The sequence below is a fragment of the Marmota marmota genome, unplaced genomic scaffold, assembly GCF_001458135.2.
Source record: "Marmota marmota marmota unplaced genomic scaffold, marMar, whole genome shotgun sequence".
In the NCBI taxonomy this organism is placed as follows: domain Eukaryota; kingdom Metazoa; phylum Chordata; class Mammalia; order Rodentia; family Sciuridae; genus Marmota; species Marmota marmota.
In genome coordinates, this window is record NW_025999895.1 from 3,576,815 (window position 1) to 3,603,454 (window position 26,640).

The window sequence follows — 26,640 nt, forward strand, 5'->3', positions numbered from 1 at the left end:
TCAAATCCCGCGGGTAGCGGCGCTACGCGGGGCATGCCGGGAATTCCCCGCCCCCAATCCTTGCCCGCGGCCTTGTGGGAATGGGAGGCGCAGGGCAAGCCGGGAACGCCGCGCCCCCGAATCCTCGCCCGTGGCCTTGTGGGAATGGGAGGCGCGGGGCATGCCGGGAACGCCTGGCCTCAGGATACCCGCCCGCGGCCTTGCTGGAGCTGAGGATGGGCGGAGGCCGGGTTGCGGGTGCAGGTAGTTACCGGCGCCTCCGGGTGAGCCTTGACGCCCTGCCGGCTCGCCGTAGGTCCTCGCCGGTGCCGTGCGGCGCACACCCGGAGGCCCGGCACCTGCTGCGGGAGAGAGGCCGAGTGGATGTGTGCGCAGCCGAGCCCGGCATCCTGACGTGCCTCCCAAACGTGGGGACCAGGCTGCCTTCAGAGCCCTTCCTGAAATGCAGGCGGGCGGCCGCGGTGGGGGAGGACCCTGGAGACAGAGGTAGACCGGGGGCCGTCTCGGAGGCAGGACCGCAATGTGACCACAGAAGTAAGTGGCTCCGAGAGAAGTCCAGGGGAGCAGGCACTGCCGTGGCCCACGAGGCTAGGCCCAGAGCAGGGCCACAGCGCCCTGGTGTGGCTGCTGGCTTGGCCTGAAGCAGGTGCTGCACCTTCCAGCCACCCCCCTTGCCAGGGGTCTGTTCATACCGGGCCACCCTCTGTGTCTGCGGTGACTCTCCAAAGCAGCCACTTGCAGGAAGCAGCCCGCTGAGCATTCAGCGTCACGGCCCAGGGCAAATGTCCCTGTTGGCCTTATGAGCAAATGCACTGGCTCTTGTGTTGGGCGACGACTCTCCTAGATCAGTCCCCTGCTGCTGGGATATGGGCAAGCCTGTCTCATAGACTGTGGGTAGGCGCAGGGCTCTGGTCAAACAACTGGGTCAGGGGGCTTTTTAAGGGGCACAAGGCAGTGCTGTTACCATCCAATATGATAAGGCAACAACTGCGTGACCTGGAAGGCCTAACTCAAGTTTTTATTTTGGTTTGCACAACTTGACTGTTTCCTGAGATTCCTCTGGCCAGTGACACAGGTGGTGACTTGTGCTTGCATTTCTTGCTTCCCCAACACCGTGTCTGAAAGAAGCTCAAGCCCCTCACTTTGTCCTGGCTCTGCAGGCCCTTCAGCCTTTGCTGGATCTTAAACACCTACAGGAGTGGGAATATAAAGGTGGAGAGTTTTGTTGAGGCAAAGGCAGAGCAGAGCGCCTGCCTCCTGAAGGGTACACCACCCAGTCCCAGCCATGTGGACTATGGATTTTCAGGAAAAAATTTGCATGTCCATGTGAACTCTGGGTTTTCAAGTAGTTGACAACAAATTCAAGTTCTGATCAAACCAGTCTTGAGGTGGTTGTGTTAGACATCACCTCACTTATCATATTCATCCAAACATTTTATGAACACTTTTCTCCTGTATTACAAAGTTTACACATCCGCATTGTAAAAGCAAAAAAAATGGTCCAGTGAAGTCTTCCCATAGCTGTACTCTTCAGAGGGAAGCTTTTTAGCAATTTCTTAAATGCCCTTCCAGGTGCATGTGTGTCTATAAACCCTTTTTAAAACAGACAAGTGGGACCATCCCCACACCCTGTTTGATGCCCTTCCTTCTCAACTGGCAGCATATCACGCAGAGACCTTACACTTCCGTTGTATCTACATGGTATTCTGTATGGTATACCCTGATCTTTCCTACTTTCCCACTGGGTAGCTTCAATTCTTTTTGCCACTGTGAACTGTACAGTAACCAACAGGCACATGCTCCTGTGAAGCTCTGTCTGTAGGACATGTGCCTACTAGTGAGATCCCCCAGAGAACATGTGTACATAGCCAACCTACCCTACCACAAACATCTCAGTCATTGGGGGAACATGGTTTGATCTGTGGTTTTGTCTCTGTGGGTATGGAACCTACCTAGGATACCCCAAGGATCTGAGTTCCACCAATATTGATGGTATTCATTGAAAACTATTCTCTGGCAGCCAGCTGTGATGGCATGCACCTATAGTCCCAGCTGCTCGGGAGGCTGAGAGGAGGCTTACTTGAGCCCAGGAGGTCAAGGCCAGCCTGTGTGTTCATCAGCTTTTTGTTGTTGTGACAGAATATTTGAGGAAAACTCAATGAAGGAAAGTTTGGGGTTTTTTTTTTTGGCTTATGGTTTCAGTCCATTATCAGCCACTTCCATTGTTTCTGGGCCTGTGACCGAGCAGAACATCATGGTGGAAGGGTGTGGCAGAGCAAGGATGCTTACTTCTTGGGCTGGGGACCTCCTTTCTGCAGTGAGGGTCCACCTCTCAAGTTTCCATCATCTTGCAGTCCATTCAGTTATGATGCCTCAGTGGCTTAGCCCATTAGTGAGATCAAAGGCCTCTTGATCTAATCAGTTCGACCTCTGGACATTGCTGCATTGCAACACATGAGACTTTGGAAGACATTTCAGATGCAAACTATAACACTGGGCAACAGCATGACTCCATCTCAGAAAAAAGAAGAGCTGCTCAGTGGGAGAGCACTTGCCTAGCAGGCAAAAGGCCCTGTGCTTAATCCCCAGTACCACCAAAAAAAGGAAGGAAACATTATCTTTTGGTGTCTTCTCCATCAGGCCATTGTGCTTTTTAGCATAAACAATTTCCAACCTTTTTTCAATGTAAATTTTCATTTTACTGAAAACTTCAGATGCTGAGATCCTTTCCCTAAGATTTCAAAAATACTGTATTGTTACTGCTGCGGTGGTGATATTTGTAATCCCAGCCACTCAGAGACTGAGACAGGATGTTTGCAAACTCAAAGCCAGATTCAACAACTCAGCAAGACCCTGTCTTAAAATAAGAATTTAAGGGGCTGGAGATGTGGCTCAAGCAGTAACACGCTCGCCTGGCATGTGCAGAGCTCTGGGTTGATTCTCAGCACCACATAAAAATAAAGATGTTGCGTACACCGAAAACTGAAAAATAAATATTAAAAAAAAATTCTCTCTCTCTCTCTTTAAAAAAAATAATTAAAAAGGTGGGGCTGGGGATGTGGCTCAAGTGGTAGCGCGCTCGCCTAGCATGCGTGAGGCACTGAGTTCAATTCTCAACACCACATAAAAATAAAATAAAGATATTGTGTCCACCTAAAACTAAAAAGTATTAAAAAAAAATTAAAAAGGGGGGCTGGGGTTGTGGCTCAGTGGTAGAATGCTCGCCTAGCATGCGTGTGGCACTGGGTTTGATCCTCAGCACTGTGTAAAACAATGAAATAAAGATATTGTGTGTCCACCTACAACTAAAATATATATTTTAAATCTCCCCACTGAAACTATCCATTAGACAACTCCCCACTTTCCCTAAGACTTTATAACAAGTATCTAAATCACCAGGTTTTGGTTATACCAATTTTTACCAGTAATATCTTCTGCTATTTCCAACTTTCTACATTATTTCTACCTAGCTCAAGTAAAGAATTTTTTTTTTTTTTCCTGGTACTGGGATTGAACCCAGGGGCACTTAACTACCGAGCCACATCCCCACCCCTTTTAAAAAATATTTAGAGACAGGGTCTCACTGAGTTGCTGAGGCTGGCTTTAAACTAATGATCCTCCTGCCTCAGCTTCTGGAGCTGCTGGGATTACACCCATGTGGTGTAAGCCATTGTGTCCAGCTCAAAACTTTTTTTTTTTTTTAAAGCCCAATGTTCATTTCTTTATATATCTTTGTTTTGTTTACATATTTTTATGTGGTGCCGAGGATCGAACCCAGTGCCTCAAATGTGCAAGGCAAACACTCTCCCACTAAGCCACAACCCCAGCCTCTCAAAACTTTTTTAACATAAAAATTTAGCAGCTAAAAAGTCTTTTGAGGTTTATACCAGTTTTAGTAAAAATATTTACCATGTGCAGTTTGTTAGCAAAGATATTTTTTTTTATCCATTTCTACCAGTAACGATCACGAATTAGATAAGAAACTGATAGGTTGGATTTATCTTTCAGCTTAAGTCACAAGAAAATTGTGAGCAATCTTGTGAAACAGAATTGGAAGAAAAAACATTAAGAGATGCAGATGGCTGGGAGGAAAGGGTGAGGCTGTGTTGTTTCTGTTGGGTTTCTATTGGTTGCTGGGTCCACAGGGTCAGTGACCTCCCTGGTTAATGTGAAAAGGTCAAGACCACTTTTACTGGGGATTGAACTCAGGGGTACTTGCCCACTGAGCCACATCCCCAGCACTGTTTTGTATTTTATTTAGAGACAGGGTCTCACCGAGTTGCTTTGCACCTTGCTTTGTTAAGGCTGGCTTTGAACTTGCCATCTTCCTGTCTATCAGCCTCCCCAGCCACTGGGATTACAGGTGTCCTCAAGGCCACTTGGAGGTGCTGAGACAGCTCGGCATAGCCTCCAGCATCCCGATCTTTGCCCTCTGAGAGCACAGACAGCTTGTGCTTCTTTTGATTTGTATCTCTAGGAGGGAGGCTGATGGCCTCTTCTCCACTTCCTCTCTGGGACTCTGAGGTCCTGCCTGTCCTTTGCCAGATTCCTGGTAGTTTCCTTGTTGGTAAGGGACTGGGCTTCACTTGTTCTGTCATGGCCATCCCCATCCCTGCATTTGTTGTTTGTCTTTTGACTTGGTAGTATGTTTGTTTTTCCCCCACAAAAATGTAAAATGTTGGCATTCCTATTAATCACTTTCAGTCTGATGTTTGTTTTCTATCTCTAACTAGTTTGTTTTGCTGTTGGTTGATATTGTCATGCTTGGAAAGGCTCCACTCCAAGATGATTTTATAAGATACTCCCTGAGGTTTCTTCTGGTTTGGGTTTTTGTGTTGAAGTCTTGACTCCTCTGGGAAGTGTGGTACTGGAAGGGTGCAGCGGAAAGGGTGCAGATGTCACCCCAGACCAGCTCTTGGCAGCAGATTTGGAGAGTTGTAGGGCCACTCTGCAACAAAACTCCAGATGTGTGGAGGCCTGAGTACCAGTAGACACCCCTGCCTGCTGAGGCCTGGATTTTCAGGAGGACCACCTTGTGGAACCCTGGGATGGGGGCTGGGCCAATGCTCTGATAAGCTAAGTGGAGAGTCAGGGAAAGACCAGGGCAAAATGGGGGCCCATCCACAGGGCCAGCTCCCCTTCCCTACTCATAGCAGTGGTAAATCCTGCCATTACTTTAAAAAATGTGCTGTAAAGGGGTCTGGGGTTGTGGTTCGGAGGTACAGCACTTGCCTAGCATGCGTTGAGGCACTGGGTTCAATCCTCAGCACCACATAAAAATAAAATAAAGATATTGTGTCCACCTATAACTAAAAACTAAATATTTTTTAAAAAATCTGCTGTAAAGAGAAATCACTGTCTCATCCGATAGGAACAGGGGGTCTGGGAGTCATTTTCCAGTAAGGGCAAAGGACGATACCTCTCACATCTTGTTACTTCCAGCCTTCTAGCCCCACACTGGGCTGCTGACTTCTCTTCTTTGAAGGTAATAACTTTTTTGAATTTTTTAAAAAGTTTATTATTTTGGTGTTGGGGTTGATCATAGGGCCTTGCACATGCTAAGCACACACTCTACCACTGAGGTACACCCCAGCCAATTTTGATATCACTTTATTTAAATACTGGGGATTAAATCCAGGAGAGTTCTACCACTCAGCTACATCCCCAGCTTTTTCTACCTTTTATTTTGAGACACCGTCTCTCTAAGTTGCTTTAGATTCTCAACTTGCAATCCTCCTGCCTCAGTCTCCCGAAACTGGGATTTAGGCATGCACTACCATGACCAACTTCATTCCACTTTAAAGAAAAGTTGAAAGACTATCTGGGCACGGTGCTACACAACTGCAGATCATCAACATGGCATTTCTTGAACTGCTAGATATTTGGAGAGGAGAGGAGTGGGGCAGGGTGCAGTGGTGGCTGGGGACCTAGCCAGCCCCTTGCACAGGCCCCTGGGGGCAGAGTGAAGACTGAAGCAGAAGGCAGTTTGGGAAGCTGTTACCCAGGGCTCTGCAGACTCTCTGGGGCCAGGGAGAGACTTGAGGGCCAGGTGGCCCCTTGTCACAGCCACCCTACTCTGCCATAGACAATGGGAAAGTGAATGGGCAGGGCTGGGTCCCAACACAAATGTATTTATGGATGCTGGAATTTAAGCTTTATGTGATTTTTACGTCTCATGGCATTATATTCATTATTTTTCTTTTTCAGTCTTCTAAAAATGTAAAACCATTCTCAGTTTGTGGGTCTGAAATGAATGACAAGAGACCATCCTTTTTTTTTTTTTTTTTTTGGTGGTGTTTGGATTAAACCCAGGGTACTTTACCACTGAGCTACACCCCAACCCTTTTAAAATTTGTTTTTGAGACAGGATCTCACAAAATTGCTGAGGCTGGCCTCATACTTTTGGTTATCCTACCTCAGCCTCCAGAGTCGCTGAGATTGCAGGTCTGGTATGAGGCCCAGGAAAAGTATTTTTTCAGAGTTTATTTGGGAACAGACAGGGATTACAATCCCAGACACATGCTGTGGTAGACCCTAGGTGCATCTGAAGAGGTTGAAGGGAGGCATTTTTTAAAATTGCAACATTTTATTGTCATCTTTAAGCAAAAGCTGTTTTCATTGTAGGTTATGTTTTTGCTTTAGGAATTTCTTTTGTCTGTGTGTGTGTGTGTGTGTGTGTGTTGCTGGGTATTGAACCCAGGGCCTTGTGCATGTGAGGCAAGCGCTCTATCAACCAAGCTATATCCCCAGCCCCAAGAAATTTCTTAATTCTGAAGCAAAGTCCAGTGAATAAGCAGTGGCGAGAGAAACCACTCCATCTTGGCATCAGTGGTTCCGGTCGAGGCTACTTTTCAGGTCACATCTTAGGATTTGGAGATGAATCAGGTGAGGGGGCATTTAAAAGTAAGAAAGGACAGGTCTGCATAGACTGTTCTCAAAGAGGCACCCAGGCCACAGGGCTTGTTGTAGGAGCTAGGTTGCTCAGTGGTGGGCACATGTCACAGGTGTCCTGTGCAGGATGCAGTTTGAGATTCCTCACAGTGGCCTTGGAGGCACATGTGTGGGAGGGTTCCTTCCTAGTGACTCTGGTTTCTGTTTGTGAAGTGCTGGGGGTGGGACCCAGGGTCTTGCCCATCCATGCCAGGCAGGTGCTCTACAGCTAAGCCACAGGCCTGGCCCCGGTTATCCCAATTTGATACTCACAACTGTCACAAGCTGTACAAAACAGTGAGCCAGAGGGAAGTCATTTTTGTCATACCCTGTCAGCAAGTAAAGGGGCCAGACTTGGCCAAAAGGTGGCTGTGGGTATCTCAGCACTGACCTGGGGACTTCCCTGGGGCTTAATGTAGGTTGGGTAGCTGGAGGACATGGAGGGTTTTGCCAGTGTTATCAGCAGTGAGGAGGGATGGGCTGGGGCAGGCAGACAACATGGCTCCAGGGGCTCTCTGCGGGTGGGGCCAGATGTGGTCAGAACTCCTGCAAGATGGTTTTCAGAATGATCTGTTGCAGGAAGAGAAGACCCAAAAGCCTCAGGACTGTTGTGGCTACTGTAGGATTCCATTAAAGAAACAGGTGGGCTTTCTTAGGTTGTGTGGGTGTTTGTTCTGTCTGCAGCTAGTAGGCTGGGGGAGCAGCTCAGTGGTACGGCACTTGCCTAGCATGCCAGAAGCCCTGGGCTCCATCCCCAGAACCAGAAGTCTTAAAAAAGAAAAAAAAAAAAAAAAAGTGGGACTAATATAGTGCCCTCCTGGGGTGGGAGTTAACTCTCTATAACTGCCATGTTTGTGACAAATATTTTTCTCAGTTTGTCCTTTGATTTTTAATTGTGGCATTCTCTATATTAAAGTTGCAATAAATATTTATGGAATTGGCTTTTGCTTTCCTGCCTGCATACAGGCCAGTGTTTCTCCTCCCTGCCCCTCTGCAGCCTCACCGTAGCTAGCTAGGGCTCTCCTGGATCACCAGGAGATGCCCTGGGGCTGTTTCACAGGCAGGTGACACACAGATGATTCTCATCATCAGGGCCCAGGCCTTAGCCTTCTGGATGCTAGAGACCCAGGCAAGGTGGCTCCTGCCTGCAGCCCCTCCCACTCCCTCAACAGTACCCCTACAGCCCAGTGAGGGGGATACAAGCAGTGGGAAGGGCTGTGGCCCACCTGGGTGAGTGCATCCTCCTTCTGGGTTAGGTTCTCAATGATTTCAAAGTGGTCCACATCACGCAGTTCTTCAAAGGAGGCTCTCCAGCCACCGCGGCACAGTGCCTGGGTGGGGGAGTGAGGAGGAGTAGGTGTGAGGCTGCAGGAGGGGAGGGGGACACACAGGCGCCTGGCACATGGCAGTACTCAGTAAACACTTGTCAGGTAATTGATATGGTCTTGGGATCCATTTGGGCAAAATGAAGAGAGAGAATGAGTGAACCATATGACCCATGACCTCCAGACAGACTGGGTGCTGAGTACCTGTTGAAACTCCCTGGACTGGCGGTGGAATTCGGGGGAGTCATGCTGACCCACAGCCACCAGCACAGGGCAGGCTGGATCCACAGGCTGTGCCCGGGCCACCTCCAGGTGCCGCTGAGGGCTGTTCCTCTGAGCATCTTCCCTGGGGCAGGGTGGGGCAGGGTGAGGACAGGCAGCCAGGCCCTAGGCTGGCAGGGCAGCAGGAGGGCAAGCAACTCACAGGGTCATGAGGAGAGGAGCATTCTGTGAGGTGAACACGAGGGGCTGCAGGTCATAGACCCCACTCACCAGGAAGAAGCCTGCAAGGGAGGAATTCACGTGGGGCAAGACCAGGGTCGGGGTGGACAGGAGGCTGAGAACGCCCTGCTCCAGGGGAACAGAGCCCTCCAAGTCAAGCCACTCCTGGCCATTAGGATTCTGAGCAGTTGGCCCAAACCCTCAGCACTACTGGGGAAGGGGAAGGCTGCCCAGTTAGGCTGCAGTCCCTGCAGATACCTCTAAGGTTGGGTGTTACTCCATGCTTGGTCCAGTTGGTCAGGAGGACCATGGCAGCCAGGTGGGCCCCAGCAGAGTGTCCACACAGGTAAATTCCCCTGGGGTGTCAGACAGCCGAGTTTGCATTCACTTTCCTCAAAGCATCAGGATCCCAATTTGCCTTCCACTCCACAGGCCAAAGGGGCAGGCAGCCTGGCTGTGCCCAGTGGGCCTGGATCACTGTCCTCCCACCCAGTGTGATCCAACAAGAAGAGCGACACCTACTTATTGCTTGGATACCGCTTCTCAACAAAGGCAACGCTGCGGGCCACCTGGTCTACCATCTGGTCCAGGGTACCTGAACAGGAGCACAGGCTGGGTCAGCATCCATCAGGGGCTCTCCTCCCACAAAGCCCACTGGCCTTGGAGCCTGCAGGGACACCCTTGTTACCTTTGGGGGCAATGTCATATGCCACTATCACCACAGCCACTCCCTGTGCTGTCAGGGGGTTGACCATGAAGGCAGACTCGTCTTTACTGCAGAAAGAGACAAAAAGTGACACTTGGAGGCCACTCGTCCCCCACGCTGCTTCTCCTATGTCCCAGACACACCACATGCCAGATGTCCCATGCAAGCAGAGCATCGCGTGGCAGAGGGAAGAGTGCAACTGGGGACTTCACCCTCTAAGCCTGGTTCCCTCACCTAAAAAATAGGGACAAATATGTTCCCTCTTGGCTGCCGCAGCTGCCTTTCTTTCTGTCTCTCTCTGTTTTTTTTTTTTTTGGTGCTGAGGATTGAGTTCAGGGCACCTCTACCACTGAGCCACACCCTCGGCCCTTTCATATTTTATCTTGAGACAGGCTGGGCTAAATTGCCAAGGCTGGCCTTGAACTTGAGATCCTTCTGCCTCAGTCTCCAGAGCCGCTGGGATTACAGGCCTGTGCCACTGCGCGTAGCTAAGCTGCTTTTGAGAGCTGAAGGTCAGAACTGTAGGCAGCCTGAAGGACGTGGATCCTGGCAGACAACTGTAACAGGGCGCTAGAGAACATCAGTGTGCTCCAAATACCCTTCTTAGCTCATGGTGACCCACTGTCCCAGCTGGCCTGGGACATTCTTTTTTTTTTTTTTTTCCCCAAGCACTTCAAGCTCCAGATCCTGGGAGATCTTTCTGTCCTAAGCAATTGGGACAGTTAGTCACCCTGGATTTTCCCTTGATGTGAGAGCCGAGTCTCCCCTGGCTCCACTGTCCAAATCCCCGACTCACCTTCCACTCTGCCAGTACCCTCCGTGAAAAAACACGAAGAAAGGCAAGGCTGTAACACAAAAGAGAGTGCAGGGTAGGGCCAGGCACCGCTGCCTGCTTAGGACCGCCAGCCCACCTGGCTCACCTTCAGATGCCTGGTCAGGAAAGTAGATGTCCATTTTCTCCCCGTCACCATCTCCATAGGGGACATGCAGCTGGCTCCTGCAGGTGTCCCGGGCTTTCCTAGTGGCTGCCTCAGGAAATAGATGAGTTGCCAGTAAAGCTCAGATCACAGCAATTTCTTCTCTATCTCATTTGTGCCCTACATGGAGCTACATCCCAGCCCCTTCTTTATTTTGAGACAAGATTTTGCTGAGTTGCCCAGGCTGGCCTTGAACTTGTGATCCTCCTGCCTCAGCCTCCAAAGTTACTAGGCTTACAAGGGTATGCCACTGGGTGGGTAGCAGCAATTTCTATGTCAGGCTGGGTTGACAAGCAAGTATCAGCTGAGAGTCCCTCCGTGAAAGAGGATTCCCCAGTCTTGGCCGTGACCTGTGGCTCTGACAGGCACCTTTCTCCCTCTACTGTACTGCATGCTGATCTCAGGCACTGGGCTTTGCTATGCACCATAAGAGGCACAAACTATCCCAAACTTTTGGGAAAATAAGCCTCTAGAGAAACAAGACTAGAGACAAAACTAAGAGATTTCTTAGTGACGAGACCCCGGTCTAAACACGAAATTCACTGATGTTTCATATGCATTTTATACATGTAGTCTGAAGGTAATTTTTACAGTATTTTTAGGGTGACTACATTTTGACTGCGACACCTCACATGAGGTTGGGTGTGGAATTTTCCCCTTATGGCATCATGTTGGTGCTCAAAAAGCTTCAGGTTTTGGAGCATTTGGGATTTCAGATTTTTGGAACAGTGTATCCTACATCAATTAGTGTTGTATGCCAGGTGTGGTGATTCACGCCTGTAACCTCAGCTACTGGGGAGACTGAGGCAGGATTGTAAATTAGAGGCCTGCCTAGGCAACTCAACAAGACCCTGTCTCAAAATAAAAAATAAAAAGGGCTGGGGATGTGGCTCAGTGGTTAAGTGCCCCTGGATTCAGTCCCTGGTATCAAAAAATAAAAAGGTCTGGGGTTGTGGCTCAGTGGTACAACAGCCCTGGGTTCAATCTCTAGAACCACACACACACATACACAAAAAGTATTTTGTGTACATTTTTTTAACATATGTATTAAAATGATGTAAAATATTTTTAAATTGTGGTGAAATATACATAATTTTTACCACTTCAATTTTTTTATTCTTAGTAGATGGACACAATACCTTTATTTTTCATTTATTTAATTTTATGTGGTGCCAAGGATGGAACCCAGTGCCTCACACTCACTAGGTGAGCTCTGCCGCTGAGCCCCAGCACAGCCCTTCGTTTCTAAGTGCAGACAGAGCTCAGTGGCATTAAGATCCTCCACACCGTGCAGCCCTCTCTGGAACTTCTCCATCTCCTTAAATTGACACTGTTCCCATTAAACATGACCTCCACACTCCTTCCTGCCCCAGTGCCTGGCAACCACCCTCGTGTCCTCTGAATCTAGAGCCTTTAGGAAGAATTGTGCTGTAAGCGTCCGTTAGCACCTGGACAATATGTACATACTGCGTTATGTTTAGCATAAAACGTGTTTCTACTGAAGGTCCTGGTAAAACAAATTCAAAAACCATCGGTGAGGAAATAGTTCTTAAGCCCCATCTGCCAGCCTCCTGCTCCTGAGGGGTCTTAGCAGGTCACAGGGCAGCTGACTCTGTCCTCCAGGTGCCCAGCCCCAAGAAGGCCAGGACTTGGAGAGGGATGAAGGAACACACCCCACTGTGAGGTCTAGGTCGAGGCAGTGGGGGTGGATATAAAGGAAAGACAGAGGAGAAAGGTTAATTCTCCCTGGTACAAAAAAGGAAAAGTTTAACCCTCTCTTTTCGTGGAGCATTTATTTTAGGAAACCTACCATTGTAAATCTTTACCCCTTTGAAATGTGTACAAATAGTTTTGAAAGTTAAATGAGTCTTGCTGGTTTTATTACTTCAAGGGCCTGGGAGCCATCTCTTGGGAGGCTATCTATCCCTCAGACTCCAGGGGAGGGCGGGAGGAGGCCACCCTCTGCAGGCACTGAGCTCTAAGTTGCAAACCCTCCTCCTTGTGAAATACGGAATTCCCCCCACCCTTTCTGGATAAAGGCAACCAGCAAACACAACAATGGCCACTCTAATTTCCAGGTGGATTTAGGGTGGACTAGTGCGGCAAATGGTGTTGTCAGGGCTCTGAAGCAGGGCAGTGAGGTGCCACTACCTGGCTCTGGGAGGATGGGGTTTCATCCTGGATCTGCAGTCTCTTTGGTGGATCACCTGCGGGGAGTCCTAGTGAAGTGTGGTTGAACCCTTACTCAATAATAAACCTTCTTTTCTTCTGTGTTTGTGGAGAGGTTTTTCTGGGACGGAAGGCTTTATTTTTCACCATTTCCCCGACATCATCTGCTTTATATCCTCCTTCCATCTCCTGGAAGTTTGATTCCAATGAGGCAGCCTCTGAGTCCCACAGACTGCACTGAAATCTGGGAACCTGATTTCTAGGGCTGGACACTCAGCTGACATGCCTGACCAACACCACCCCTTATCTATGTGCCCTACTCTGACGGGAAGCTTGGCTTGGGGAAGGGGCCCCCATCACTGGCTGTATCAGCTTGGGTAAGTCTTCAACCTCCTGTCTCAGGCACCAAATTTAAGCAGGGGGTGAGACTACCGAACTCAGTAATCAAGGTCAATATTCTAATATAATAATTTTTGTGTGTGAGAGGTTCTGGAGACTGAGTCCAGGAGTATTTCACCACTGAGCAATATCTTCAGCCCTTTGAGACAAGGTCTCATTAAGTTGCCCAGGCTGGGCTTGAACTTGTGATCCTCCTGTCTTAGCCTTCAGCATACTAGGATTATGGGCTTAATAAAATACTTATTAAAAATCAAAAAGTCCCTTGTCAGGCACAGTAGCACACACCTGTAATCACAGCAATTGGAGAGGTGAAGACAAGAGGATTGCCAAATTTGAGGCTAGCCTCAGCAATTTAGTGAGGCCCTGCCTCAAAATAAAAAATAAAAAGGGCTGGAGATATATCTCAGTGGTACAGTGCCCCCAAGTTCAATCCCTAGCAATAGGAAACCCCACCACCAACAAATAACCTATCAAAATTTTAGGAGCCAAGGATGGGGCTCAGAGGTAGAGTGCTTGCCTAACACGAGCAAGGCCTGAGTTCAATCCCCAGCACTGCATAGCCCACATCTGGAGTCCTAGCTACTCAGGATACTGAGTTGGGGATCCTTGAGCCCAGGAGTTCAAGAGCAGCTTGAGTAACATAGCAAGATCTTGTTTCTTTTTTAGAAATAGAGACAGGCTGCAACCCAACACATGCACAGGCCGGCTGTACATGCCACACCTGTTCATGGGCTCGGGATCTGCATCTGTGAAGTGGGTTAGTCCTACCCACAGCTCTGCGGGGTCTACTGGAGCCTTGGAAGAGGAAGGGGAGCAAGAGCTTGTCAAGGTACAGCCCCCCCAGGGCTTGTGGAGAGACCTGCTGTTTCTGATCACTGGCATAGCACTCCACTTAGCTCTGGCTTTTGATATCCTACCCTGTTCTCAGTAGGGCCAACTCTTTTATCCCTGCAGGCCATTAAGACAGGCAAACAGGTCTTCTCAAGCTCACACTTTCATACACATACACACACACACACACTCTCTCTCTCTCTCTCTCTCTCTCACTGTGCAAACTGAGGTACATACAGCACAGAGCTGGGCACAGTGAAGGACCCTGATGTGCCCAGGAAGCTGAGGACAGACAGGGAGGAGGATGGAATGTATGGAACAAACTCCCCAGAAGCCCGATTCTCCTCCTGGCTATTTCAGTCTGAAAAACCACCCACCCTGGGATCCCAGACAGCTGTAAGGCAGAGAGAATCCTGCGAAAGGTTGCGGCCAGCTGCAGGAACAGGCAGGTTTGCCAAAGTCCAGTTTACCCCACTGAGCAGCCATGCCTCCGGGCCACGCTTCCTCTTGGGCTGCCCCTGCCCAGCATGAATCCGCCACGTTGGCTTCCTGGCCCAGCACTATGCAGGCACAGGACAGAGAGAGTCCACGGGGACACTCACGTGTGTACAGGTTCCCGCACCCTCATTTATTGATTGAACCTAGGGCTGTGCTATCACTGAGCCACATCCCCGCCCTTTCTATTTTTCATTTTGACACACCCTGATTTCTTTTTTTTTATATATTTATTTTTTAGTTGTAATTGGACACAATATCTTTATTTTATTTATTTATTTGTTTTTATGTGGTGCTGAGGATCGAACCCAGGGCCTCATGTGCTAGGCAAGCGCTCTGCTGCTGAGCAACGACCCCAGCCCACACACCACACACCCTGATTTCTTTCAAGAAGAAAAAGGCTTGTTGCTTTTTATAAATAAACACCACCGGCCTAACAGTGGGATAGGAGCCTTCCTCTTTTCACCTCACCTCCCTGTGCCAACCGTGGCATGTGACCTTTAGGGCCTACGACAGTTGGCTGAGCAGGAAGGGAGGCTGAGTATGCTCAACAGAGCCATTGCCCTCACCTGGGCTGCTCCTGCCTCCACCCACCCTGCATTGAGGGTCTGAGCACCTGCCCCCTATCCAATGCCTGGTGTTTGGGAAATGCCCCTCGAGACTCTGGGGTTCGGCTCCTCCCTTCCCCCGTATACCAAACCACTGCCCACATGCTAACGGCCACCCAAGGCAGCTGTAGAGAGACAATATGGTACCCTCAATTCCTATCTGCTTATAGGTCCTCAGGGCTTCCTCTGCTCCCATTCGGATGACCCATCTGCTGGGCGCATACTGGTTCTCCAGCTCCTATAGGACAGACAGACTCCATGAGACCCTTGTTCTCAACTGAATGTGTCCCCCATCCCTCCCACTCCTCAGGCTCCCCTCTCCTTGAGAAGCCCCCAGGTTCTCGAAGATGCCTCAGCTTCCTTCATGCCCCTCCAACCTCCACCTGGCCACTGCTCCTCACTCCTCCACTACTGCCCCATTAGTACTTCAAACAATGGAGACACCCTAGGATCCATGGTCTGGATCCCCTGGGGACAGCTGTGCCTTTAGCCAGCTGACAGCCTCATGGGGAGATGCAGTCCCATAAAGGTGTCCAGTTAATGGCACCATGGGTCCCACTCCTCCAGCAACTGAGACCACAGAGGCCAGGCAGCAGGGTGTCTACTGCTGGAATGGAGCTCACCTCCCCATCCAGCTCAGGCCACTGAACCGGGGTCACTCAGGTAAACTTGGGTTGGCACAAAATAATCACACAGACATACAGAGAAAGTACCTTTTTCTCGGGCAATTCAGACGGCTTCTCCCCTTCAGATGTAAGCTCTCACAAGGGGGGCAAGAGAAAAACACGAGAGGCAGGAGAGAGAGAGAGTGCGCTGGAGCACGTTCCAAAGCCCAATTTATTGAGGGGAGCCATTTGATGGAATGTTCCATCCAAAAAAGGGCAAGGGGTAATATTACAACAAACAGGAGGGTGTAACTCACTCCCATGGGGTGACGCCCACTCCCAGAGCTGCACCTCTTGTAGCCGCAGAGGTAAGCCCACATGCACCGCAGCGGGTGCAATGCCAGTCCAGTACCTCTTTACAAACAAGAGATATGCGCAAAGCTCCTGTTCAGGGCGGCCTCCAACAGAGCGACAGAGCGCAATGCTGGTGGGAGGCTGACCCGCAGTCAAAGAGACGGAGGTGAGGAGGGAACCAAAGGTCAGTTTGTACATGCTGCCTGGCCAGAAGACTAGAGCAGAGGGGAGGCTGGAGAGCTGGGGCTAGAAGCCAGAGGGTCTTGAACACAGGGCCAAGACGTCCAGACTTGATGCAGAAGGTAACAAGGAACCAGGTTTGGAGAAAGGGCTCAAAGCCACAGTCAGGGGAAACCTGAGGACAGTGTCCTCACAGAAGGACCTAGCATCAAACGCCATCTGAGCTTCATCACGTGCTGGCTACTGTTCCCTGGGCAGGACAGTCGCTGGCCCCGGTTACCGCACTGGTACAAGAGCACACTATGCAGGAAAGCCACTCACCGTGCTGGGCAGGTCTCCTCTAACCTCACACCAGCCGCGGTGCCACCCGGCACCTTCTGGGGGTTCACAGGCACTGACCCCGACCCCGACCCGACCCTTGCGCAGACTCAGATCTAAGTCCGACACGGCGCTCCCGCCTCCCGCCGGCCTAGGAGTCTGACCCGGCGGGACCCGGGCCTGGGCTACCGAGAACCTGCCGACGACTTCCCGGGCCCTCCTCGGACTCCCAGCCCGTCTCCGGGCGCACCCCGCGGCCCCGGCCGCCCCTCAGCCCGCCTACCTCCGCAGACAGCTTCCTCCAGGCCGCCTCGCCGCCGCCACACACGCCCGCCCCGTCCATACCGCAGTCGGCAGACAAAAGACCCGCTGCCCGCGAGTGCCCCCTGCAGCGGGGCGGGGCTCCGTCCAGGCCACGCCCCTCCCCGCCCACCGCCCTGTTCCCGCCCCTCGGGGGCCCAATTCTTGAGTTACTTACTGAGGTTCTCTCTCCCGCCGGCTCCGCCGGGCGCTGATTGGCTGCGTTGGTGGCGCAGGCTCCTGATTGGCCAGTGCGCAGTTTAAAGGTACGGGCGCCGAATCGGCGGGAACCTGCGGGGTGTAGTGGGAGTGCAGCTGCCTGCTGAAGGGGTCTCCGAGCCGCCATGAGCTGTGTCAACCTACCCACCGTGCTGCCCGGCTCTCCCAGCAAGACCCGGGGGCAGATCCAGGTGCGGGGCCGGGGGATGCGGAGGTCGGGGCGGTGGTGCCCGCGTGGAGCGGGCCACAGTGACTTCTCCTTCCCTCCTAGGTGATTCTCGGGCCCATGTTCTCGGGAAAAAGGTAATGGTCCTTCGGGGTGGGCGGACCTTTTCCATGGGACCCCCGCGACCCCGGCCGGCCGCCCCTCTCGGAGGTCCCCTCCAGAGCAGCTTGCACCGCCTTGGCCTGCACCTTCCCGCCCGCATTCCTGTCCTCCCTGGAATCCGGTCCCAGAGGAAGCCTGCGCCCGCCCTCCAGGTCAAGCCTTTCTGCAGCCGGCCACAGCTGGCCACAGCTTAGCACCTACCCCTCTACGTCCTCACAAGGGCGTCCAGTTGTGGCCAGGCAATGAGTGTCTGGACGCCCCCACTCTATAGCTGTTTCCTTATGCGGCCAAAGAAACTTCCTGAAGCCTAGGAGCCTTGCTCCCCCAGGCAAGGGACCATTCCCAAGCTTCTTGCTAGAGGGTGAAGCCCGGGGTCGGAATTCTTTCCCAGAAGCAAGAGCTTTCCCTGTTGCCCTGTGTTCACTCTGAATAGCTCTGGGGTAAGATGACCCTGGAATGCAGCCAGCCTCTGCCCACAGTCTCCACAGTATCCCTAAGAACCTTGCACCTCCAGTCCTTCCTGGGACCATTTGGCTGGGCACCATTCCTGGCCACCCTACTCATGGAGCACTCTGGCCTCCAGCCCCCTGCGGGTGTTACTGATACCAGGCTCCCAAGTGATGCCCAGCACCCCCTGTGGGCCGGTCGGTGTCTCCGTGGACTCCCTGCCCTTTCTTCCCACGCTCTGCTCTTGGATAGTGGTGGGATTCAGGCTGTGCATCACAAGAGGGTGATGGGGAGCTGCCTTGCAGGCTGGCCTCTCCTGACCTACTACTCTTGCAGCACCGAGCTGATGAGGCGAGTCCGCCGCTTCCAGATCGCCCAGTACAAGTGCCTTGTCATCAAATATGCCAAAGACACCCGCTACAGCAACAGCTTCTCCACTCACGACCGGTCAGTCACTGCTCCCTCTGATCCTGTCCTGGAAAATCCCAAGGCGCAGAACACACTGCAGCTTTGTTTAGCAGGGATTGTTAGTAACTCTGATTCTTGGCTTTCAAATTGGCATGCCCTCCAGGGTGCCTGGCAAGGTGGCCTAGGCCTGGGGCCAGTGGTTCTCAGCAGTGGTGAAGAGATTCCTGCCCCACCCCCCAGACCGTTTGACAATGTCTAGAGACATCCTTAGTTGTCACTGCTGAAGAGGGATAGGATGCTTCTAGCCTGTGATGGGTAGAGGTCAAGAATGCTGCCAAACATCCTGTGTTGTCCAGCACAGCCCCTGCCACCCAGAAAAACCAGGCCCCAAATGACCATGGTGCCCAACATGGGGAAACCCTGCTCTAGAGCTTGCACCTGTGCAGAGGCTGAACACGGGTTTTGTTTGGCCTGTGCATTGATTCTTGTTTCGTGTTTTGGTCATCTGTCCTTCGCTGGCTCCCTATCATCTTGTGGCCTTCACACTTCCGGGTGTTATGTTTATCTGCCTAAATCCTGTGAACATTTCCGCCTACAACCTCAGGGCCAAGGTTAAATTTAGTTCCTTGGCGCAGAGCAGGGCTGGTATTGTGAGCCAGAGGCACCCTTTCCCCAGTCCTCTGGAACTGACCCAGTGACAGCTGTGCTGAGCCACATGTGCGTCCTGGGCCTACATCCCTAGGTTGCTCTTGGCTGTCTGAAGAACAGAGCTGCCCAGGGCCCAGCCTGGGGTGGGAGGTGGCGTGGAGGGAGCAGTGGCCCAGCCTAGAGCGAGTGCCAGGGTTCAAGCAACCCTTCTGGCCAGGCCAGGCTAGCTGATGTGGTCGGTACCCCTCCATGTTTGTTTCCTGGTGGTTCATGACCCTGGTGTCCACTGCCAGGATGGGGTGAGCATCCAGAAGGACAGTGAAAGCAGGGGAGGTGGTGGGCAATTGTCCCATGTACCTTCCAGACAGGTCAGATCACAGAGCCCTGCCAGGGGTCACAAGTCACTCCTCACAGGAGAGATACCACCCTGGTCGAAGCCATAGCTGGCTTGCTCCTGTCCTCCCTCTGGCCTTGTGTGCTTGGAGAGGGAAGAGGGAATTTATTTATTTTCACTTTTTTTCCATATTCATGTGTGGTGCTGAGAATCGAACCCAGTGCCTCACACATGCTAGGCAAGTGCTCTACCACTGAACCCTAACCCCAGCCCAGGAAGAGGGAATTTGAAATGCACAAAATGTTGTTTCATGTTCTTCCCAGATCTTGAATGTTATTATTGAAAGATAATAACTAAGTAGTAGTCATGAAGTGCTTTATTTTTTACAAATACAGCTACAAACTGCTGAGCCTTCAGGAAACTATCCTCTCTGAATTCTAGTTCAGAAGATTAGGCAGAAATGGGAACAGAAGAAAACAACATTGTAGAAAAACATAGAAACTATTTGGAAAGGCAGAGGACAGGGCACCACTTTCCATTCCTGAAATGGCCTGCTAGGGGGATGGGAGGTGCACAGTGCCTAATGGCACTGGAACATTCCCACACATGCCTCTCATAGCACGGCTGGGTGGGATCCTCCCAGCCGGATGACAGCAGGTCCACGCTCCAAGCCTGGGATCAGGCCTGGCTCTGCCAGCGAGGAGCCATGTGATCCTGGAGGGCTCCTTAGTTTTCTGGAGGTGCCAGAGGGAGGGAATTGTGGGTCACTGCCCTACTGCTTACCTCTTAGCCTGACTTGGTGTTTATGGGCTGCCCAAGGCCACATGGCATTTGTGGGCCCTCTCCTCCAAAAGAAAAAAAATTTTTTTTTTTTTTTTTTTTTTGGTGCTGTGGATTGAGGTCTTGCATATGCTGGACATGTGCTCTGCCACTGAACTACACCCGTAGCTCCTATGTGAAAATTTGAAAATTTGAATTGTATTTTCTTTTTGGGGGGAGGGCAGTACGAGGGAGTGAAGCTCAAGGATACTCAACCTCTGAGCCACTTCCCCAGCCCTTTTTTGTATTTTATTAGAGACAGGGTCTCACTGAGTTGCTTAGCACCTCGCTATTGCTGAGGCTGGCTTTGAACTCCGGATCCTCCTGTCTCAGCCTCCCAAGTGGCTGGGATCATAGGCATGGGACACCACACCCGACTATTCAGAATTTTAAAAGAAATGGAAACATTTTGTTGGCCCCAAAGCTATTGTGGGTATTATCCCTGATGGAGAAGTCTCCCCTGGGCTGGCTCGGTGGTAGAGTGCTGGCCTCGCATGCATGAGGCCCTGGATTCCATCCCAGTACTGCAAAAGGACAAAAACCAAAGTTGGCCTTGTCTGCCCCCCATCCCAGGGCACCAGAGAGTAGAGCTTCCAAGGCTCCGTCTGCCCCCGCTCCCCGCCCAGGGCACGGGAGAGAAGAGCTTCGCAGGCTCATCTTGGACTTTGAGATGACTTGTGTAAACAGATGCTCTTCTGAACAGGGTCCTGTATTCTCCCAGAGCCTTTCCCCTAACGGCTGGCTTTCTAGAGCTCTGCAGGCGGGGGTGCCACACGAGGGCCACACACACACATATCTGGTCCCAGGCCCCTCCCTCGGCCTTGCTCACCCTGGCTTCCCCTTGCCAGGAACACCATGGATGCTCTGCCGGCCTGCCTGCTGCGGGACACGGCCCAGGAGGCCCTGGGTGCGGCTGTCATCGGCATCGACGAGGGGCAGTTCGTAAGTGCTTGTCCTGGCCTCCCCTGCCGGCGCTGGCTTAGAGGTTCTGTGCAGTAACAAGGCCCACGTGCCTCGACTCGCGTCCGAATACCTTGAATTCCCTCACTGGCTTCCACGTCACAGTCATATAGGGTTTTTTTAACCCTTAAAAATAGTTTAGTGAACAAAACAGATTAGATTTCTAACACTGTGTGTGGGGAGTGTTGTTTGGCTCCTTGTCTCCTCTGCTTGTTCCTGGGGGTTGATCTTTCTCCTTGCTGAAGCATGTCCGTTCGCAGTTCTTGCAGCCAGGATGTGTGGGTGGGAAGGTGAAAACGTGTTCGCCTCCTGGTTTGGGCTGGGTGGCCAGCGCCTGGCCCGTCAGCCTTGCTGCTTTGCAAGGTGTGGCACCGCTGTGTTCCGCGGGAAGGCTGCTGGCGTCTGGCTGGTCTTGGAGAACAGGGTGTCCAGGGGAGCTCAACAATCTACTCTTTTGGTCGTGCCTTTAATCCCTTGTTCTATAGTCCGTCTGAAAAGTCCGGGGTTAGTCTTTCCAGCTGACTGCGTTTCTGTTGCTTCAGAAGCATGTTCCCGGGTGGAGTTTGCAGGCTGTCCTTGGTCTCGGTTCCTGACCTGTGCTTTGGGGGTTTTGTTGTTGCAGGTTTATCTTGGATGAATGAAGCTGAATCCCGTTCTCAATGGGGCTTAGTTTAATTCATCCCCTAGGCGGGTTTGATTTCACCTCCAGTCCATTAGGGAGGGCAGTGAAAGCTACTACGACAAATGCACCCCAAATAACAGAGGCTGAGCAGGATGGACATTTTTTTTTCTAATCCCCAGGATGGACCAGCGATTGAACCCAGGGGTGCTTAGCCACTGAGCCAATCCTCAGCCCTTTTTATTCAGAGACAGGGTCTCGCTGAGTTGCTAAGCGCCTTGCTAAGTTGCTGAGGGTGGCTTTAAACTCTCTATCCTCCTGCCTCAGCCTCCCAAATCACTAGGATTACAGGCTGACTTTTTTTTTTTTTTTAGTTGCAGATGGACACGATATTCTTAACTATTTATTTCTATATGGTGCTGAGGATTGAACCCAGGGCCTCATGTGTTCTAGGCAAGTGCTCTACCACTGAGCCACAACCCCAGCCCACACATTTCTTTTTTAATCGTCCGGTGAAGATGGAATATATTCAAGGTATGCCACATGGTGATTTGATAAAAGCGTGACACACAGTCGGATCTTATTTCTTACGTGGTCCTATGTGGCTCCAACTCGATTGATGGAGAACCTGCCCATGGGGCTGGCCACTATCACAGCGGGGTCCCATTCAGAATGGAAAGGAAAATCCAGAGCACACTTTGGGTGTGGGTTTTCATGGGCCAGTCTAGAAGTCACTTATGTCACCTCTGCTGACCTAAGCCTACAGCTTGAGCAGGGCCTGTCATCCAGGCAGAGCCTGCTCTGTTCCCTGGAGGGAGAAGCTGGGCTGGTTGGTAAGTCACAGGCTCCCTACCCCACATGTGGGGCCTCTCCTCTCTGAGATGGACTCAGAGCTGCCGGTGCCCACTCTGGGTTCCTGACCTCTGGGAGCTGGCATCTGCCTACCCGCCTTGGGCATGCCAGGCACATTTCAGATCCTTGATGTGCTTTTGAGCACAGTGATTCCCGGCAAGAAGGTGAGCTGGGTTTGGACAGAGGGTGGACGTTCCCTGTCCCCTCCTGCTGTGTTCTCAGAATGGACCTGAGGACCGGGAGTCAGCTCTGGGAAGCTCTCCTGGTGTTCCAGAGCCTGGATTCCAGCTCTTGAGGAATTATTGCACCCAGTGTAAAACCATCACCAGGGCCAGAGACTAGCTCCGCGCTCAGTGCTCCTCTAGCACGCACAGGGCCACCAAAATAAACAAACAAAAGAAAAACATGTCCAGACTGCCCAGCCGCTGGGCCCTTGTCCTGTGGTGAAGCAGAACCAAAAGGGCCCTCCTCCACCACGACCTTCCCATGGTTGTGGAGGGCAGTGAGGGTCTGCTGAAGCCCCAGCCAGGGTGTGTGCTCACAGTGCCCGTGGCCCCGCGTGGCAATATAGAGACTGTTTCTGTCTGTTTCTCATCGTTGTGTGTTTTATTTCTATTTGCTACACACACAACAGGCTTGGAAAAGTGAAGCGCATACATGGGAGTCCGTTGTTTGCTGTGTGGGTGTCTTCCAGCCAGAGACCACCGGGAACAGCCCTCGGGCTGACAGCCTGGCTCTCCTGCCTGCTGTGGGTGGGGACCTGGGGTCCCGCCGGGTCCCTCTGGAGGAGGGCTTTGACGTTGAGCAGGTGCCCTCGGGAAGCTGAGGTGAGGGTGTGTGGAAGGAGGCCACCAGTGTATGGCTAGGTTGGCCCCAGTACCCTTCTGATCTTTGTGGGTACATGTTTTTACAGAGCGGTTCATATCCCAAGCTGTGATGTGTGGTGAGTTGCTGGGCATCCACTGCTTTCTGGCTTAGATAGTGTTTTGTCTGCTCAGACAGGGCTGGGGGGGGCGGGTCTTGTCTGTCTCATTCATCCTGGTCAGAGTGGCCTTGCCTGATTTTGGCTCCTAATATCAATTGTTTAGCTAGGTGGGCGGTCACACCTGTGATCCCAGCAGCTTGGAAAGCCGAGTCAGGAGGATCACAAATTCAAGGTCAGGCTGGGCAATTTAGCTAGATCCTGTCTCCAAATAAAATAAAAAGGGTTGAAGTGTAGCACAGCAGTGGAGTGCCCCTGGGTTCAATCCCCAGTCCAAAAAAAAACTGACTGTAGCCACCACCAGGGTCCTCTAAGTGCCAGGCCAGTTTCTGGCTGCTGAGGGCTCTTTCTCTCACCGCCCAGAAAAAGAAGAAAACATGTTGACCTAGATCCTTCTGATCTTTAGGGTACGTATTTCTACAGAGTGGGTCCGTATCACAAGCTGTGACCATTGTGTGTGTCGCTGGGCCAAGACGCCAGTCTCACTCGGTTCCTAAGCTCGTCCTGTGGGGCAGCAGCACCAAGCCGCAGCCCCTGCCTGAGCTTACACTCGTCAGATGGTGACCGCTGTGAGTTCGGGGGCATGGAGAGTTAAGGCAGGACATGCCCTCTGGGGATGGCCAGAGAGGGCCTGAAGGAACCCGGGCGCCCAGCATTGGGGAAGCCCTGCCTGTGGCTGTCTGGGGACCGAGGTGTGATAGAGCCATCAGGGTGGAGAGGCAGCTTAGGTGGCTGCAGGCCAGCTGCTGGCCAAGGCCTGGACCTTAAACCTGGAAAGAATCAAGAGTTGGAGGGTGGCCTGGAGAGCAGAGGACAGGCGGGACCTTCCGGGCCTCTGGGTGTGTGCACAGGCCCCCGACGGTGCTTCCCAGTGCTGACGGCCAGCGTGGCTGGCACTTCCCGGGTTTCTTGGTTATTTGTATTTATTTCTCTTGGGAATTGCCTTTTTAGGGTTCCCCCCATTTCACTTTTCTGTTGTTGGTGGTGGTGGAGGTGCAGTAGCTGGCTGGTTCCTGACCACCCGTGAATCTCTCTCTTGTTCACCTGCTTGGTTTTTGTCTCTGGCATTTCATTTAGTCTTTTGCTATTTGGGGACTTTTGGCTTTTTTCACTTTGTCATGTCCTCCACTGCTGTCCTTTGTGGCCCTTGTCCTGAGCCTTGGGTGCCAGTGCACTTCTGTGCCAGGGTTCGCTCCAGCCCTGCTGTGAGCACCCAACTCTTGGCAGGTGTGGAAGAATATGAAAACCCACCTCCAGACTCCTAATCCCTCCCCCATCAAGATTCTCAGAAATGGTAGGCTGAGCTGGGTGGGATCCATCCGCCTGTGATCCCAGGGACTCAGGAGGCTGAGGCAGGAGGATCCCAAGTTTGAGGCCAGCCTCAATAACTTAGTGAGGCCCCTAAGCAATTTAGTGAGATCCTGTCTCAAAATAAAAAAAATCATAAAAGGGCAGGGGATGTGACTCAGTGGTTAAGCCCTTCTGGGCTCAGTCCCCAATTATCAAAAATAAAGGAAGGGCTGGCTGGCTGCAGGTTCCCCAGAGATGCAGAAACTCAACCCAGTGGGCAGGCTTGTCCCTGGCGGGCTCCTTGCTGCCCGACTGGCTCATCCCTTGAAGGTCCATGGTAAGCATGACCTGCACTCCTGGAGCCCCGTCGGGACCTCAAACAGTGCCGTAGCTTGATTCTCTGATGGTTCTGGAGGCCAGAAGTCCAAGAGCAAGGTGTTGGCAGGGCTGGGTCCTTCTGAGGGCCATGAGGGAAGGACATGTGGAGATGCCCCTTCCAGGTGCAGCAGTCCAGTGCCAGTACTGGTACCTGGCTGCTGCTTTGCTGTGGAGGGGGCTGGGCAGTGGGTGGGCATGCCCGTCACCCACAGCTGGGACGGCGTGTGGGTGACCTGGTCCCCTGCCCTGGGGACCCTGGAGAGAGTGCTGGCTGAGGCGGCCCTGCTTGGCCCGAGCTCACTCTCCGTGTCCCCCCAGTTCCCTGACATCGTGGAGTTCTGTGAGACCATGGCCAACGCCGGCAAGACCGTGATCGTGGCCGCGCTGGACGGGACTTTCCAGAGGAAGGTGCGGCCTGGCCCGGGTCTCGGGTGGGACGAGGAGGGAGAGGGCCTCAGCGGGCACAGGGCACAGAGAGGGTCTGCCCAGCCGGGGTGCTATCTGCTGCCGCAGGCACCTGCGTGGGCAGAGGGTCCACGGGGTGTGGCACTCGGGGGAAGTGAGGTCCGGGCGAACGTCCCTGGCCCCAGTGCTGCGGGTCAAAGGGTGGAGCCTCGACTCGCACCTGGCAGGTGGCTGAGCACTTCCCGTCCCACGTGTCACAGGCGTTTGGTGCCATCCTGAACCTGGTGCCCCTGGCCGAGAGCGTGGTGAAGCTGACCGCTGTGTGCATGGAGTGCTTCCGGGAAGCAGCCTACACCAAGAGGCTGGGCCTGGAGAAGGAGGTAGCGCCCGCCCTCTGCTGCGGGGCGGGGAGGGCGTGGGACCGCCCCCTCCCTGTCCCAGCCCCTCCTCTCATGCCTTTCTGGTCCCTGCTGCCAGGTCGAGGTGATCGGAGGAGCAGACAAGTACCACTCCGTGTGTCGCCTCTGCTACTTCAAGAAGTCCTCCGTGCAGCCTGCAGGGCAGGACAACAAGGAGAACTGCCCCGCACTGGGGAGGGCTGGGGAAGCCGCCGCTGTCCGGAAGCTCTTTGCCCCGCAGCAGGTCCTGCAGTGCAGCCCCACCAACTGAGGCCCAGGAACTGCCCCCGGCCCTGCTGCTGCCCCTGCACGCTGTGTGGCTTCTGAGGAGCCTGGGGAGGGCAGGAGGGTCTGCCTGTGGGGCTTGCCATGTGACAGGAGTCCTCCCTGTGCCTGGTCTGCTGTCACATCTTCCCTCCCTGGGCCCTTTCTCAGTTCTCCCAGCTGCTGGGAAGGTCTGCCCTGGGCTGGAGCCCGCGTGTCTGGTGGTTTGGGGTCTGGCTGCTGCAGCTGAGGGCAGAGTGGCATGCTGTTGTGACATGGGTGCTGCGGGCTGGCTTCCTCCTTGGTGCCGTCACTGCGGGTTTCTGTTCTCCTTGGAAAGTTTGCACCACACTTCAGCCCATCCCCACAAAGCCCGGGGCTGCTCCTGAGGATCACCTGCACTGCTGACCACTGCTGCACTTTGCGCTGAAAGCCCTTCCTATGTTTTGCAGAATGACATCATCTTTCACATGGGTGGCAAGAGCCAGCTGGGGCTCAGACCCCAGGGGCTTGTTTCGTAGAGAGGGAGGGGAGGGGAGGGAGGGGGCCATGCATTTTTTCACCATAGTGTAAATAAATACCATTAAGACCCACTAGTTGGGGGCTGGGTGTGGCTCAGTGGTGGAGTGCACAAGGCCCTGATGCTTTACC

General features: G+C 52.6%; 2 protein-coding genes across 17 annotated transcripts; one reads left to right on the top strand and one right to left on the bottom strand.

Moving 5' to 3' along the window:
* On the bottom strand, positions 1–16,760 carry Afmid (arylformamidase). Of its 16 annotated transcripts, none has more exons than XM_015504116.2 (11): positions 16,622–16,760; positions 15,029–15,119; positions 10,323–10,427; positions 10,199–10,247; positions 9,385–9,470; positions 9,219–9,291; positions 8,955–9,052; positions 8,680–8,758; positions 8,460–8,601; positions 8,157–8,261; positions 1–474 (listed from the first exon to the last, which is right to left on the bottom strand). In XM_015504116.2, the coding sequence occupies exons 1-11, from the start codon at positions 16,679–16,681 to the stop codon at positions 1–3; spliced, it is 1,362 nt and encodes a 453-aa protein (XP_015359602.2). In that variant the 5' UTR covers positions 16,682–16,760. The 16 variants fall into 16 exon arrangements, with proteins under 16 accessions (XP_015359602.2, XP_048653646.1, XP_048653649.1 ...); XM_048797689.1 differs by lacking the exon at positions 16,622–16,760 and adding an exon at positions 15,595–15,700; XM_048797692.1 differs by lacking the exon at positions 16,622–16,760 and adding an exon at positions 15,595–15,651 and having other exon boundaries at positions 10,323–10,431.
* Tk1 (thymidine kinase 1) lies at positions 420–26,640 on the top strand. The gene is made up of 9 exons (XM_015504122.2): positions 420–534; positions 13,614–13,776; positions 16,875–17,048; positions 17,129–17,160; positions 17,969–18,079; positions 20,690–20,783; positions 25,241–25,330; positions 25,588–25,707; positions 25,805–26,640. The coding sequence occupies exons 3-9, from the start codon at positions 16,983–16,985 to the stop codon at positions 25,994–25,996; spliced, it is 705 nt and encodes a 234-aa protein (XP_015359608.1). The 5' UTR covers positions 420–534; positions 13,614–13,776; positions 16,875–16,982; the 3' UTR covers positions 25,997–26,640.